Source organism: Phyllobates terribilis, unplaced genomic scaffold (genome assembly GCF_046119375.1).
Source record: "Phyllobates terribilis strain yellow unplaced genomic scaffold, ASM4611937v1 Scaffold_3__8_contigs__length_932513732, whole genome shotgun sequence".
In the NCBI taxonomy this organism is placed as follows: domain Eukaryota; kingdom Metazoa; phylum Chordata; class Amphibia; order Anura; family Dendrobatidae; genus Phyllobates; species Phyllobates terribilis.
The window spans coordinates 645,334,754-645,351,488 of record NW_027362763.1 but is presented as its reverse complement, the minus strand read 5'-3'; the positions used below and the strand labels follow the sequence as shown (position 1 = coordinate 645,351,488).

The 16,735-nt window shown below is 57.0% G+C and overlaps 2 protein-coding genes across 4 annotated transcripts in view; one reads left to right on the top strand and one right to left on the bottom strand.

Moving 5' to 3' along the window:
- Positions 1-16: 16 nt before the first annotated feature.
- Positions 17-12,919, bottom strand: GTPBP2 (GTP binding protein 2). 2 transcript variants are annotated; one of them, XM_073671617.1, is made up of 12 exons: positions 12,580-12,919; positions 4,638-4,664; positions 4,356-4,540; positions 4,164-4,272; positions 3,797-3,994; positions 3,028-3,202; positions 2,656-2,875; positions 2,448-2,583; positions 2,311-2,369; positions 1,603-1,774; positions 1,360-1,524; positions 17-1,285 (listed from the first exon to the last, which is right to left on the bottom strand). In XM_073671617.1, the coding sequence occupies exons 1-12, from the start codon at positions 12,766-12,768 to the stop codon at positions 1,121-1,123; spliced, it is 1,800 nt and encodes a 599-aa protein (XP_073527718.1). In that variant the 5' UTR covers positions 12,769-12,919; the 3' UTR covers positions 17-1,120. The 2 variants fall into 2 exon arrangements, with proteins under 2 accessions (XP_073527718.1, XP_073527719.1); XM_073671618.1 differs by lacking the exon at positions 12,580-12,919 and adding an exon at positions 12,420-12,459.
- A 439-nt stretch (positions 12,920-13,358) lies between these two features.
- Positions 13,359-16,735, top strand: part of MAD2L1BP (MAD2L1 binding protein) — a 33,268-nt gene continuing 29,891 nt past the window's right edge. The window contains exon 1 of one of the 2 annotated variants that reach the window (XM_073671625.1): positions 13,359-13,512. The gene's annotated coding sequence lies outside the window, so the exon portion shown is untranslated. The remainder of the gene's footprint in view (positions 13,513-16,735) is intronic. The other variant, XM_073671624.1, reaches the window with a different exon arrangement.

Sequence of the window (16,735 nt, the reverse complement as noted above, 5' to 3'; positions counted from 1 at the left end):
TGATGGACACCGGCCGCACAGTAAAACAATTTATTCTGTACAAAACGTGCAACACAAGAAACTTCACACGACAAGAGGAGCAGAGCGGCCGCACCGGACGCCACAGTCCGCGGCAGAGCGGTGGGTCCCGACGTCACGGTCCGTGGCAGAGCGGCCGCACCCGCCACCATAGTCCGCGGCCGCTCCCGACATCACCGTTTTCACTCCGCGGCCAGTCCCGACGCCACGGTTCGCAGCAGAGATGCCAGTCCCGACGCCACGGTTCGCAGCAGAGATGCCAGTCCCGACGCCACGGTTCGCAGCAGAGATGCCAGTCCCGACGCCACGGTTCGCAGCAGAGATGCCAGTCCCGACGCCACGGTTTGCACTCTGCGGCCGGTCCCGACGCCACGGTTTGCACTCTGCGGCCGGTCCCGACGCCACGGTTTGCACTCTGCGGCCGGTCCCGACGCCACGGTTTGCACTCTGCGGCCGGTCCCGACGCCACGGTTTGCACTCTGCGGCCGGTCCCGACGCCACGGTTTGCACTCTGCGGCCGGTCCCGACGCCACGGTTTGCACTCTGCGGCCGGTCCCGACGCCACGGTTTGCACTCTGCGGCCGGTCCCGACGCCACGGTTTGCACTCTGCGGCCGGTCCCGACGCCACGGTTTGCACTCTGCGGCCGGTCCCGACGCCACGGTTTGCACTCTGCGGCCGGTCCCGACGCCACGGTTTGCACTCTGCGGCCGGTCCCGACGCCACGGTTTGCACTCTGCGGCCGGTCCTGACGCCACGGTTCGCGCTACGCAGACATGGCCACCGTTACCTCGTTTAATGAGCCCATTCTGCAGAATGTGCGGCAGACCTCGGCGCTGGCAGCCGTTGGTATTACAGCCTGGTACCAGGGCTGCCCTCGACCTCAGGCTCCCTCTATACCACGGGACGAGGAAAGAGCCCAGAGTTTTTTTTTACAAAAATAAACTTAGAAAAGGGGCTAAAAACATCGTAAAAAAGACTCGGAGTAAAATGTGGGCGGCGGAGCAGTTTATAGAGGCGCCAGGACCGGCGGGGTCACCGTGGTCACATCTGTGTCTCCTGGTCTCCAGCACCAGGAAGAATGGGCTGTAGCGGGGCAGGGGTCAGAGGGCGCAGGGTTCTGCCGCGATGACCTGCAGGTTGCACACGTGTCCAATGCCCTTTGTGACGCCCTCGCGGAAGAGCAGCTTTGTGCCGAGCTTCAGATACTCCGGATGCTTGATGAAACGGAAGCGGACGACGGCCTTCTCCCCGGTCCTCAACTCCTCCTGCAAGGTGGGAGACCATCATCATCCTCCCCTCACTCTCATCATCCTCCCCACACAGGATACACCCCACTCACCTTGCCATGTATGTGCTCCAGCACCGCCGTCTGCCGGACGTTCCCCACGTGGACGGTGACCTGCACCCCGCGCCGGCAGGAGGTGGCGTGAAACAGGAGGACGATCTCCGCCTCAAACACCCAGCACACAGTGGGCAACATCTCTGGACTCACCAGCACCATCCCCTGCACCGGGAAACAACAACTCTCAGCATCAACAACTCTCAGCAGATCGGGCAGAGCGAGGCCGCAGTGCGCACTCACCTTCCGGAGCAGGGAGCGGTCGAATGTCCCCAGGGCGAGGGTCGCAGCTTGTCCTGCCCGTAACACGCGGCAGGTGGAGCGGTTTCTCTGGATGCTGCACACTTTGAGAGGAAGGAAGCCGCCTTCATCGGTGGGCCCGACCACCAGACGCTCGCCCTCCTTACACACCCCACTGTGGACACAAGAAGAGAGCAGTCAGCGGATCACAGCCCACCCTACTCCGCTGTCTTATACTGGGACCAGCACAGACCACACAGCTGCCAGCTGCGGCCCCCACCTGATGCCAAAACTGCTCCCTCCCACCTGCGCCCCAGAGGCGGACCATGGGTGGCCCCTCGCACGCGCGGGCCCCAGAGGCGGACCATGGGCGGCCCCTCGCACGCGCGGGCCCCAGAGGCAGAGCATGCACGCGCGGGCCCCAGAGGCGGACCATGGGCGGCCCCTCGCACCTGCGCCCCAGAGGCAGAGCATGCACGCGCGGGCCCCAGAGGCAGAGCATGCACGCGCGGGCCCCAGAGGCAGAGCATGCACGCGCGGGCCCCAGAGGCGGCAAGTGAAAGGGCAGCAACTAACAGAACAAATAAGCAGCCATGTTACTTTCCCACAGGTGTGAGATCGGGGCAGACACCGGGCGTCTGAGCCTCTGCCGGGGAGGCCGCAGCTGCATTCTATGTGCAGTACCGTACCCCTCCCGGAGCCGGCGCTCACCTGTACAGCGTTCCTCCCACCACCGTCCCCACCTCTGGCACGGTGTAGATCTCATCCACCTGCGAAAAGATACAGACCTCTTATAATGGTGCCACGTCCTGCACACCCCACGATCAGCACCGGGAGGCGCCGCTCACCTGGAACTCCGGCAGCTGCTGCATCAGCTCCTCCTGCTCTCGGCTGTTCGTGAGCGGAGGTAAAATATTCAGGAAAACCTTGAGCAGATCCAGAGACTCTCCGGAGACGCTGGAGATGGCGAAGATCGGGGTGATACTACAGACAGAAGACAGGTCAGGCGGGGGACCCTGCGAGCGCACGGAGGGCACAACTTCCCCCATTTCTTACTTTGGTGACTGAGCGAACTGCTGCGCCGCGGTGACTGCGTCGTCCTCAGAACGCACCATGAAAGGCACCTTGTTACAGCCGGGCTGTTTAAGGGTGCGCTCCAGCTGCCGTAGTGTCCTCTCCACCGTGGCAGGGGAGCAGAGGTCCACCTTACTGACCACCAAGAAGAAAGGCACCTTCAGAGCCATAGCCAGGCCCAGGTGCTCCCGCGTGGTCCCCGCTGCAGAGAGGAGGAAACGTGACTGCGCTGCTTATACACAACACCCCACAACTAATCAAGTGGAGGGGACCGGGGGTCTGCGGAGCAAGGGGCGTCATAAGCCACTTCTGAGCATGAAGGTCCCACCGACAGCCGGGCTGCAGGACACTTACCGATCCCTGTGTTGGCGCTCACCACCAGCATGGCGAAGTCTGGACAGTAGCTGGTGAGGCCGAAGATAGTCGTCTTCAAGTACTTGTGGTGACCGGCGAGGTCGATGAACGTGATCATCTTGGACGCACTTTCACAGATCTGCTCCGCCGTGCGAGACTCGCTGTAATTCACCACCTGCCGCAGAAGACAGACCAGCTGAGTCCGGCTCATCTACCCAGAGTGCCGCCATCGTCCGGCTCATCTACCCAGAGTGCCGCCATCGTCCGGCTCATCTACCCAGAGTGCCGCCATCGTCCGGCTCATCTACCCAGAGTGCCGCCATCGACCGGCTCATCTACCCAGAGTGCCGCCATCGTCCGGCTCATCTACCCAGAGTGCCGCCATCGTCCGGCTCATCTACCCAGAGTGCCGCCATCGACCGGCTCATCTACCCAGAGTGCCGCCACTGTCTGACACCACCCCCCATCATTGCACCAAACCTCTCATCACTACCCCCCCCGCCCATATCATTGCCATACCCCCCCCCCGATTGCCGTAATCTCCCCCATAACCTCCCCCCCCCGATCATTGCCATAACCTTCTCAGCATCATCACCTTGCCCTCATCAACCTCAATCACCCCGACCTTACACCACTCCCCATCATCGCCCCGCCACATACATGTCAGTCCCCCCTGAACCCCTCATACACATCAACCCCCCCACCCCTTATCGCCATGACCCCTCACCCCACATGCCTCCTTTTCATCCCCCCTTCCCGACCTCCTCACCTCCCCTTTGCTATTGAACCCCAGGATCTCGAAGCTGATGCTGGACGTGCGCCCGGACTGGATTTCGTGTAGATGGCGGAAGAGGTTGAGTCTGGCGCGGCCGCGGCCGTTATCCAGCTCGCCCTGTGTGAGGACGCCCAGCAGGGTCGACTTTCCAGAATCCACATTTCCCAAGACAGCGACGCGCAAATCTAGAAACTGAGGACAAAGAAATAATGGTTCAGCAGCGCCTCTTCATGGCCGAGCGGAGAAGTCAGGTGGGTGAAGAATGGAGGGTCGGTGTCGCTCTCAGACAACGGGGTGTGGCCTCAATAGTAAAGGAGAGCGCACAGTGGGGACACCTAGCTTCCACCACACGCGGCGCTACCTGCTGGTTGTCCGGGACTTTGCGGATCAGAACTTCTGTTATCTTCCTGGGGGAGTCGCTGTCGTAATCCACCTCGCGCTCTCGCAGCACCGTGATGTCCGCGCCCACCCTGCACAGAGGTGACAGGTCAGAGGTGACAGGTCAGAGGCGAGGGGGGGGGGGGGGGGGGGGCACAGAGGGAGGCCGCCATACTTCTCTGCCATCCGATGCAGCGTGTGCAGGGACGCCCGCATCTCCTCCTCGGACAGCCCCACCAGGAGGCCATTGTCCTCCACGCCGATCTGATACACCGCCTCGCCGCGCCCCTCCTGAAGCCGCCACTTCATCTGCGTCACCAGGTGCTCGAAGCGATACTGCGAGGGGTTCACCAGCTTCAGCTGCGAGAGACGGGGGGGGGACAGGGTCAGGGTGGACGCCAGGGCAGAGGGGTCCCGCTGTGACATCAGTACATGGGGGCAGCAGGTCGCCACTCACCTTGTATTCTATGTTCCCCTCCTCCGCCTGTAACAAGAGCAGATGACAGTCACGATGGATACATTGTATCTACGTGTGATGGTAAATATTTACACAATTAAATCTCCCTATATATATTTGATAACATTTATAAAGCTAATATTAAATTATTCATAGAAGCGATAACACTGTGTAGAGCTGTGTTTCTGTTACACTTTCCTCTGTTTTATAGTTCATTGGACAGAGCTAGCTTTCTAGGACGACTGTTATTTCCAGTTCTAATGCTTTCTCTGTTAGGTAATGTCAGCCATCCCCTTTGTTCCGGGGTGTAATAAATCCTCGTTGCTCGGGCTCTGAGGGCAGAGGAGGATTGTACAGACACCGGCTGGGGGTTATTCTCTTCTCTCAGACGCATCCTATTGATTTATAGAATTACAACCAAACATGGCAGATTTAGAGATAATTATCCCAATCCAAATGAGCTCTTCTTGGAAGGGCGACCACGACAAGCGGGAAGGGAGGAGAAGGAGAAGAAGGGGGCCACGGCCGGAGGAGGAGGAGAAGAAGAAGGAGAAGAAGAGGGCCACGGCCGGAGAAGGAGAAGAAGGGGGCCACGGCCGGAGGAGGAGGAGAAGAAGAAGGAGAAGGGGGCCACCCTAAAATTACTTGCTGACAGAGCCACACAGTCCCCAAATGTACACTCCCCTCTGTACCCACTGTTATCTGCGTATGACCCGCCCTGGGTGCCGGTATAACATAGGCATCCACCCCCACCAATCCCTGGTATTACATAGGCATCCATCACCCTTCCCCTGATGTAATATCGGCATCCACCCCCCTGGTATAATATAGCTGTACCCCCCGTCCCCCGCTGTCAGGCACAGTGTAACGTTCCTCGCTCTTTATATAGCGGCGGATGGAGACGGCTCCAGGAATAACATCAGCCGAGAGGCGACAACACACGGAGTAAACAACCGATGTGCGGGGGGATAGAGGGGCCGGGCAGTGTATTATACACAGGGGGGGCCAGGCAGTGTATTATACACAGGGGGGGGGGGCAGGCAGTGTATTATACACAGGGGGGGATAGAGGGGCCGGGCAGTGTATTATACACGGGGGGATAGAGGGGCCGGGCAGTGTATTATACACAGGGGGGGCCAGGCAGTGTATTATACACAGGGGGGGGGGATAGAGGGGCCGGGCAGTGTATTATACACGGGGGGGGGGGGGGGAGAGGCAGTGTATTATACACAGGGGGGGGGGCAGTGCATTATACACAGGGGGGCCGGGCAGGCAGTGTATTATACACAGGGGGGGATAGAGGGGCCGGGCAGTGCATTATACACAGGGGGGGGATAGAGGGGCCGGGCAGTGTATTATACACAGGGGGGGGGCAGTGTATTATACACAGGGGGGGGGCAGTGTATTATACACAGGGGGGGGGCAGTGCATTATACACAGGGGGGGCCGGGCAGTGTATTATACACAGGGGGGGGGGATAGAGGGGCCGGGCAGTGCATTATACACAGGGGGGGGGGGGCAGTGCATTATACACAGGGGGGGGGGGGCAGTGCATTATACACAGGGGGGCCGGGCAGGCAGTGTATTATACACAGGGGGGGGATAGAGGGGCCGGGCAGTGTATTATACACAGGGGGGGGATAGAGGGGCCGGGCAGTGTATTATACACAGGGGGGGAATAGAGGGGCCGGGCAGTGTATTATACACAGGGGGGGAATAGAGGGGCCGGGCAGTGTATTATACACAGGGGGGGATAGAGGGGCCGGGCAGTGTATTATACACAGGGGGGGGATAGAGGGGCCGGGCAGTGTATTATACACAGGGGGGGGATAGAGGGGCCGGGCAGTGTATTATACACAGGGGGGGGATAGAGGGGCCGGGCAGTGTATTATACACAGGGGGGGGATAGAGGGGCCGGGCAGTGTATTATACACATGGGGGGGATAGAGGGGCCGGGCAGTGTATTATACACAGGGGGGGGATAGAGGGGCCGGGCAGTGTATTATACACAGGGGGGGGATAGAGGGGCCGGGCAGTGTATTATACACAGGGGGGGGATAGAGGGGCCGGGCAGTGTATTATACACAGGGGGGGGATAGAGGGGCCGGGCAGTGTATTATACACAGGGGGGGGATAGAGGGGCCGGGCAGTGTATTATACACAGGGGGGGGATAGAGGGGCCGGGCAGTGTATTATACACAGGGGGGGGATAGAGGGGCCGGGCAGTGTATTATACACAGGGGGGGGATAGAGGGGCCGGGCAGTGTATTATACACAGGGGGGGGAATAGAGGGGCCGGGCAGTGTATTATACACAGGGGGGGGAATAGAGGGGCCGGGCAGTGTATTATACACGGGGGGGAATAGAGGGGCCGGGCAGTGTATTATACACAGGGGGGGGAATAGAGGGGCCGGGCAGTGTATTATACACAGGGGGGGGAATAGAGGGGCCGGGCAGTGTATTATACACAGGGGGGGGAATAGAGGGGCCGGGCAGTGTATTATACACAGGGGGGGGAATAGAGGGGCCGGGCAGTGTATTATACACAGGGGGGGGAATAGAGGGGCCGGGCAGTGTATTATACACAGGGGGGGGAATAGAGGGGCCGGGCAGTGTATTATACACAGGGGGGGAATAGAGGGGCCGGGCAGTGTATTATACACAGGGGGGGAATAGAGGGGCCGGGCAGTGTATTATACACAGGGGGGGAATAGAGGGGCCGGGCAGTGTATTATACACAGGGGGGGAATAGAGGGGCCGGGCAGTGTATTATACACAGGGGGGGAATAGAGGGGCCGGGCAGTGTATTATACACAGGGGGGGAATAGAGGGGCCGGGCAGTGTATTATACACAGGGGGGGAATAGAGGGGCCGGGCAGTGTATTATACACAGGGGGGGAATAGAGGGGCCGGGCAGTGTATTATACACAGGGGGGGAATAGAGGGGCCGGGCAGTGTATTATACACAGGGGGGGAATAGAGGGGCCGGGCAGTGTATTATACACAGGGGGGGAATAGAGGGGCCGGGCAGTGTATTATACACAGGGGGGGAATAGAGGGGCCGGGCAGTGTATTATACACAGGGGGGGAATAGAGGGGCCGGGCAGTGTATTATACACAGGGGGGGAATAGAGGGGCCGGGCAGTGTATTATACACAGGGGGGGAATAGAGGGGCCGGGCAGTGTATTATACACAGGGGGGGAATAGAGGGGCCGGGCAGTGTATTATACACAGGGGGGGAATAGAGGGGCCGGGCAGTGTATTATACACAGGGGGGGAATAGAGGGGCCGGGCAGTGTATTATACACAGGGGGGGAATAGAGGGGCCGGGCAGTGTATTATACACAGGGGGGGGGGGGGGCAGGCAGTGTATTATACACAGGAGGGGGGGGGCAGGCAGTGTATTATACACAGGGGGGGATAGAGGGGCCGGCAGTGTATTATACACAGGGGGGGATAGAGGGGCCGGGCAGTGTATTATACACAGGGGGGGATAGAGAGGCCGGGCAGTGTATTATACACAGGGGGGGGGGGGGGCAGTGCATTATACACAGGGGGGGGGGCAGTGTATTATACACAGGGGGGGGGGGATAGAGGGGCCGGGCAGTGTATTATACACGGGGGGGGGGGGGGGGGGGGGATAGAGGGGCCGGGCAGTGTATTATACACGGGGGGGCAGTGTATTATACACAGGGGGGGGGGGGGCAGTGCATTATACACAGGGGGGGATAGAGGGGCCGGGCAGTGTATTATACACAGGGGGGGGGCAGTGTATTATACACAGGGGGGGGGGGGCAGGCAGTGTATTATACACAGGGGGGGGGGGGCAGTGTATTATACACAGGGGGGGATAGAGGGGCCGGGCAGTGTATTATACACAGGGGGGGGCAGTGTATTATACACAGGGGGGGGGGGCAGGCAGTGTATTATACACAGGGGGGGGGGCAGGCAGTGTATTATACACAGGGGGGGATAGAGGGGCCGGGCAGTGTATTATACACAGGGGGGGATAGAGAGGCCGGGCAGTGTATTATACACAGGGGGGGGGGGGGCAGTGTATTATACACAGGGGGGGGGGGGATAGAGGGGCCGGGCAGTGTATTATACACGGGGGGGGGGGGGGGGGGATAGAGGGGCCGGGCAGTGTATTATACACGGGGGGGGCAGTGTATTATACACAGGGGGGGGGGGCAGTGCATTATACACAGGGGGGGGGGGGGCAGTGCATTACACACAGGGGGGGATAGAGGGGCCGGGCAGTGTATTACACACAGGGGGGGATAGAGGGGCCGGGCAGTGTATTACACACAGGGGGGGATAGAGGGGCCGGGCAGTGTATTACACACAGGGGGGGATAGAGGGGCCGGGCAGTGTATTACACACAGGGGGGGATAGAGGGGCCGGGCAGTGTATTACACACAGGGGGGGATAGAGGGGCCGGGCAGTGTATTACACACAGGGGGGGATAGAGGGGCCGGGCAGTGTATTACACACAGGGGGGGATAGAGGGGCCGGGCAGTGTATTACACACAGGGGGGGATAGAGGGGCCGGGCAGTGTATTACACACAGGGGGGGATAGAGGGGCCGGGCAGTGTATTACACACAGGGGGGGATAGAGGGGCCGGGCAGTGTATTACACACAGGGGGGGATAGAGGGGCCGGGCAGTGTATTACACACAGGGGGGGATAGAGGGGCCGGGCAGTGTATTACACACAGGGGGGGATAGAGGGGCCGGGCAGTGTATTACACACAGGGGGGGATAGAGGGGCCGGGCAGTGTATTACACACAGGGGGGGATAGAGGGGCCGGGCAGTGTATTACACACAGGGGGGGATAGAGGGGCCGGGCAGTGTATTACACACAGGGGGGGATAGAGGGGCCGGGCAGTGTATTACACACAGGGGGGGATAGAGGGGCCGGGCAGTGTATTACACACAGGGGGGGATAGAGGGGCCGGGCAGTGTATTACACACAGGGGGGGATAGAGGGGCCGGGCAGTGTATTACACACAGGGGGGATAGAGGGGCCGGGCAGTGTATTATACACAGGGGGGGATAGAGGGGCCGGGCAGTGTATTATACACAGGGGGGGGATAGAGGGGCCAGGCAGTGTATTATACACAGGGGGGGGATAGAGGGGCCGGGCAGTGTATTATACACAGGGGGGGATAGAGGGGCCGGGCAGTGTATTATACACAGGGGGGGGGGGGGGGGGCAGGGCAGTGTATTATACACAGGGGGGGGGGCAGGCAGTGTATTATACACAGGGAGGGGGGCAGGCAGTGTATTATACACAGGGAGGGGGGCAGGCAGTGTATTATACACAGGGAGGGGCAGGCAGTGTATTATACACAGGGAGGGGGTGGGCAGGCAGTGTATTATACACAGGGGGGGGGGGCGGGCAGTGTATTATACACATGGGGGGGGGCAGTGTATTATACACATGGGGGGGGGGATAGAGGGGCCAGGCAGTGTATTATACACAGGGGGGGGATAGAGGGGCCGGGCAGTGTATTATACACAGGGGGGGATAGAGGGGCCGGGCAGTGTATTATACACAGGGGGGGATAGAGGGGCCGGGCAGTGTATTATACACAGGGGGGGATAGAGGGGCCGGGCAGTGTATTATACACAGGGGGGGATAGAGGGGCCGGGCAGTGTATTATACACAGGGGGGGATAGAGGGGCCGGGCAGTGTATTATACACAGGGGGGGATGGGGGGGCCAGGCAGTGTATTATACACAGGGGGGGGGGCCAGGCAGTGTATTATACACAGGGGGGGGGGGGGGGCAGGCAGTGTATTATACACAGGGGGGGGGATAGAGGGGCTGGGCAGTGTATTATACACAGGGGGGGATAGAGGGGCCGGGCAGTGTATTATACACAGGGGGGGGGCAGTGTATTATACACAGGGGGGATAGAGGGGCCGGGCAGTGTATTATACACAGAGGGGGATAGAGGGGCCGGGCAGTGTATTATACACAGGGGGGGGGCAGGCAGTGTATTATACACAGGGGGGGGGGGCAGTGTATTATACACAGGGGGGATAGAGGGGCCGGGCAGTGTATTATACACAGGGGGGGCCAGGCAGTGTATTATACACAGGGGGGGATAGAGGGGCCGGGCAGTGTATTATACACGGGGGGGGCATTGTATTATACACAGGGGGGATAGAGGGGCCGGGCAGTGTATTATACACAGGGGGGGGATAGAGGGGCCGGGCAGTGTATTATACACAGGGGGGGCAGTGTATTATACACAGGGGGGATAGAGGGGCCGGGCAGTGTATTATACACAGGGGGGATAGAGGGGCCAGGCAGTGTATTATACACAGGGGGGGATAGAGGGGCCGGGCAGTGTATTATACACAGGGGGGATAGAGGGGCCGGGCAGTGTATTATACACAGGGGGGGATAGAGGGGCCGGGCAGTGTATTATACACAGGGGGGGGGGGCAGGCAGTGTATTATACACAGGGGGGGATAGAGGGGCCGGGCAGTGTATTATACACAGGGGGGGGGGGGGGGGCGGGCAGTGTATTATACACAGGGGGGCAGTGTATTATACACAGGGGGGATAGAGGGGCCGGGCAGTGTATTATACACAGGGGGGGGATAGAGGGGCCGGGCAGTGTATTATACACAGGGGGGGATAGAGGGGCCGGGCAGTGTATTATACACAGGGGGGGGCGGACAGTGTATTATACACAGGGGGGGGGGGGCGGCCAGTGTATTATACACGGGGGGGGGGGGGGGGTCGGGCAGTGTATTATACACAGGGGGGGGGGTCGGGCAGTGTATTATACACAGGGGGGGGGGGTCGGGCAGTGTATTATACACAGGGGGGGGGGGTCGGGCAGTGTATTATACACAGGGGGGGGGGCAGTATACACAGGACCATATATTGTATATACAGGGGGTGGTATATCAGTATATTATATAGGGGCAGTATATCAGTATAGCGTATATATGGGCAGTATATTGTATATGAAGGGGGCGATATATCAGTATTTTATATAGGGGCAGTATATCAGTATATTATATAGGGGCAGTATATTATATAGGGGCGGTATACCAGTATATTATATAGGGGCGGTATAGTGTATATAGGGGCGGTATATATCTATCTATATCTCGGCACCTCTGGCGGTATATATATATATATATATATATATATATATATATATATATATATATATATATATATATATATATATATATATATATATATATATATAGGCAGTATATTGTATATACAGGGGCGGTATATCAGTATATTATATAGGGGCGGTATAGTGCATATAGGGGGCGGTATATCAGTATATTATATAGGGACAGTATATATCTATCTATATCTCGGCACCTCTGGCGGTATATATATATGGGCAGTATATTGTATATACAGGGGGCGGTATATCAGTATAGTGTATATAGGGGCGGTATATCAGTATAGTGTATATAGGGGCGGTATATCAGTATATTATATAGGGGCGGTATATCAGTATAGTGTATATAGGGGCGGTATATCAGTATATTATATAGGGGCGGTATATCAGTATAGTGTATATAGGGGCGGTATATCAGTATATTATATAGGGGCGGTATATCAGTATAGTGTATATAGGGGCGGTATATCAGTATATTATATAGGGGCGGTATATCAGTATAGTGTATATAGGGGCGGTATATCAGTATAGTGTATATAGGGGCGGTATAGTGTATATAGGGGAGGTATAGTGTATATAGGGGCGGTATATATATATCTATGTATATCTCGGCACCTCTGGCGGCAGGTAGGGCGGTATATCAGTATAGTGTATATAGGGGCGGTGTGTATATATATATATATATAGGCAGTATAGTGTATATACAGGGGGCGGTATATCGGTATATTATATAGGGGCGGTATATATATCTATCTATCTATCTATATCTCGGCACCTCTGGCGGCAGGTAGGGCGGGTTGTTGCTCTTGGCTCCGCGGCTCCGGCTCTTCCCGGTCTTCTTGGCCTTGGTTCCGGCTTTCCCTCGGGCCCCGGTCGGTCCGCCGCACGGCCCCGGCCCAAAGAGCTCAAACACCCTGGGCTCCATCCCCGCGACCCCGGAGTAGCGCGCTCCCGGTGCGGGCATCTGCCTCCCGGCCGCCAGCCGCTGCCCGGCCACAACCCGCTCTGACAGAAGACAGCGGAGACCCCGGCACCTAAACAGGCCCGGCCACGCCCATCTGCCGCCAAGCACCGGCCAATCCGGGACCCGGCAGACCTCCAGAGCCCGCCCACTCCGCGCTGGTGTTTGGACTTCATCTCCCCGCCCAAAGCTCCGCCCACCAGCCGGCTTGCTTGTAACCACGCCCACAATACGAAATGTCAACAAACAGACCACGCCCAGGAGCTGATACGATTGCATCATCCGCGCAGTGCCTCATGGGATCCGTAGTCCGCAGTCCTCTCAGCCAATCATCCGCCGGTGACGTCAAGGATCTACCGCCCCTCCCATTCTATCTCCTACCTATCACCAACTAGGTATTGCACAGCTTATTTAGATAAACCACACCCTCACGTCTTACAGACGCTTTCATCAGATACAGTCATGTGACCGGCACTGCTGGCTGATGGAACCTGCCGCAACCTCTGACCTCACGCATCCCACACTTAAAGGGGAAGACTCAGTAGATCACGTGGACTGTGAGACATCATGTGATTACAGCAGATATGATGGAGGGGCGATATAAGTAACGTGACATCACGAAGTGGGCGGAGCCTCGCACATAGTTTTCCTCTGCATCTATAGTGACAGAGCAGGAGAGCTGTGAACACGAAACGAGGCAGAAACCAGCGGAGATTATTATCCTCCCTGAACTCCCCGAGTGTCTGCGTAAGTCATCGCCGAGCGGCCGAAACTGCGCATGACCCCGTCCGAGGCGGCTCTTGTGGGGTGTTCCTGGTATACGGCGGGTCTTGTGGGGTGTTCCCGGTATACGGCGGATCGTGTGGGGTGTTCCCTGTATACGGCAGGTCTTGTGGGGTGTTCCTGGTATACGGCGGGTCTTGTGGGGTGTTCCTGGTATACGGCGGATCGTGTGGGGTGTTCCCGGTATACGGCGGATCGTGTGGGGTGTTCCCTGTATACGGCAGGTCTTGTGGGGTGTTCCTGGTATACGGCGGCTCTTGTGGGGTGTTCCCGGTATACGGCGGATCGTGTGGGGTGTTCCCTGTATACGGCAGGTCTTGTGGGGTGTTCCTGGTATACGGCAGGTCTTGTGGGGTGTTCCTGGTATACGGCGGGTCTTGTGGGGTGTTCTCGGTATACGGCAGGTCTTGTGGGGTGTTCCCGGTATACGGCGGCTCTTGTGGGGTGTTCCTGCTATACGGCCGGTCTTGTGGGGTGTTCTCGGTATACGGCAGGTCTTGTGGGGTGTTCCCGGTATACGGCGGCTCTTGTGGGGTGTTCCCGGTATACGGCGGATCGTGTGGGGTGTTCCTGGTATAAGGCAGGTCTTGTGGGGTGTTCCCGGTATACGGCGGCTCTTGTGGGGTGTTCCTGCTATACGGCCGGTCTTGTGGGGTGTTCTCGGTATACGGCAGGTCTTGTGGGGTGTTCCCGGTATACGGCGGCTCTTGTGGGGTGTTCCCGGTATACGGCGGATCGTGTGGGGTGTTCCTGGTATAAGGCGGGTCTTGTGGGGTGTTCCCGGTATACGGCGGATCGTGTGGGGTGTTCCCTGTATACGGCAGGTCTTGTGGGGTGTTCCTGGTATACGGCGGATCGTGTGGGGTGTTCCTGGTATAAGGCAGGTCTTGTGGGGTGTTCCCGGTATACGGCGGATCGTGTGGGGTGTTCCTGGTATAAGGCAGGTCTTGTGGGGTGTTCCCGGTATACGGCGGATCGTGTGGGGTGTTCCCGGTATACGGCGGCTCTTGTGGGGTGTTCCTGGTATACGGCAGGTCTTGTGGGGTGTTCCTGGTATACGGCAGGTCTTGTGGGGTGTTCCTGGTATACAGCAGGTCTTGTGGGGTGCTCCCGGTATATGGCGGCTCTTGGGTGTTCCCGGTATACGGCATGTTGTGACACTAAGTCACTTCTCATGGACAAGCCATGAGTCGGGATAGTCAAGGAGTCTGAGGTCAAAAGCCAGGAGGGCAGGTTATAAACAGAAGGAAGAGACAAAGTTGTAGTCAGGTAACAGTCTGAGGTCAAATACCAGGAGGATAGTGGATCAGAGCAAAGGGGTTGAACAGACGGATGGTCAGGACGAGGTCCAAGGTCAGGCAACAAAAGATCAATGCACAGAACACAAGGCACAGAGACACAAGGCACAGAGACACAAACCTCACACCAGCTGAATGTACGTCTGGCAGAGGTCTGGGAGAAACAGCCCAGTTCAGTAGCCGGGCAATCACCTGGCATAATGACACCTGTGGACAGCCAGCACCTCCCAGTCTCTGATTGTACTGCCGAGCTGTCTATCAAAACACTGACATCTCAGCACGCCCCTCACCAGACTGGACACTGATCTGTCAGTCAAAGTACTGACTGCTTCAGCGCGCTCCTGTACCAGATTGGATGGTTGAGCCGTCAGTAACTGCATTCCAGACACACTGAGGGGTGGAATCATGACTGTACCCCCTCTTCTAGGGAGGGCCACCGGACCCCCTGGCTTCCCAGGAAATTTTAGATGGAAGGCCGTGGCTAACCACTCGGTCTTCACATCTCTAGCTGGGACCCAGGATCTCTCTATCTGGTCCATATCCCCTCCAGTGGATGAGGTATTGGAGGGAATTACAGACCCTCCGAGAATCCACAACCCTCTGAACATCATACTCCAAGCCACCGTCGAAAGAAACCAGAGGAGGCGGGGATGAGGTAGATTGCCGAAGGGACAAACTCCTTTAATAGTGATTTATGGAAGACGTTAGGGATACGAAAGGGTGGAGGAAGCTTTAATCTGAATGCCACCAGATTGCTCACATCTAGGATCTCATATGGATCAGTAAACTTTGGATCCAACTTTGCCAACGGCACTTTAAGTTTAATGTTCCTAGATGACAACCAAACCTTATCCCCAGTCTTAAAAACAGGACCCGCCTGAACATCTTCTATCGGCCTTCTGTTTTTGGCGAGTCTGAGCTATCCCAATACTTTTTTTGTACCTCCCTCCAGACATCCCCAAGTCTCAGTACGGCGACGTCCACCCCAGGACATTCAGAACAGATCCTAGGAAATTAGGAAATTCACCAGAATTGGGATGAAAACCATAATTACAGAAAAACGGTGAGACTTCCAGTAGACTGATTCACCCGACTGATAAATGCAAACTCAGCGAGAGGTAAAAACGAAGACCAGTCCTCCTGCCGAGCCGCCACAAAGCACCTTAAAATTTGTTCCAAAGATTGATTTGTCCTCTCAGCCTGGTCTCAGGGTGGTGGGCAGATGAAATTGACAAGTCAATCCCGAGTTTACTACAAAAAGCTCTCCAGAATTTGGAGACAAATTCCACTCCCGTATTGGACACAATGTTAACAGAGATCCCATGTAACCTTACACTATGGGAAATAACAACCTGGAGAGAGTGTCTCTGCATTAGGTAATCCAGATAAGGGAACAAAATGAGCTTGTTTGCTGAATCGGTCAACTACCACCCGGATAGCAGTTTTCCCAAATCCGTGATGACATCCATGGACAAATGAGTCCATAGTCTTTCTAGAATTGGCAATGGAGCCAATTCCCGGGCTGGCCGGTTATCACTGACTTTAGTGCGTGTACAGACGTAACAAGCGGATACAAAATCTTTATCATTATGCATGGACGGCCACCAAAAAAGTCTATCAATGACTTTCCATGTAGCAGTAACCCCAGGATGACCACTCAAAACGGAGTCATGAAACTCCTGTAACACACGCAATCTTAGGTACACAGGCACAAATAATTTAGATCCTGGCGTAGTGGAAGGAGCCAACGACTGGACTTTACAGATCTCCTCTTCCAACTGAGGTTTCCAGAGGACTAATGGAGGATGGAGGTTCTGGAGGAGAAACTGAATCGAGACAGCCATTTTAGCTGATGTACACTAGATTCTTGTGATTAATGACCACAGTAA

Coding starts and splice junctions, on each gene's coding strand:
- GTPBP2 (XM_073671617.1), bottom strand. CDS start 12,768: ATGCCCGCACCGGGAGCGCGCTACTCCGGGGTCGCGGGGATGGAGCCC. Junction 4,273..4,355: donor CTGCATCGGATGGCAGAGAA/GTATGGCGGCCT, acceptor ACCTCTGTGCAG/GGTGGGCGCGGACATCACGG. Junction 3,995..4,163: donor AAGTCCCGGACAACCAGCAG/GTAGCGCCGCGT, acceptor CTTTGTCCTCAG/TTTCTAGATTTGCGCGTCGC.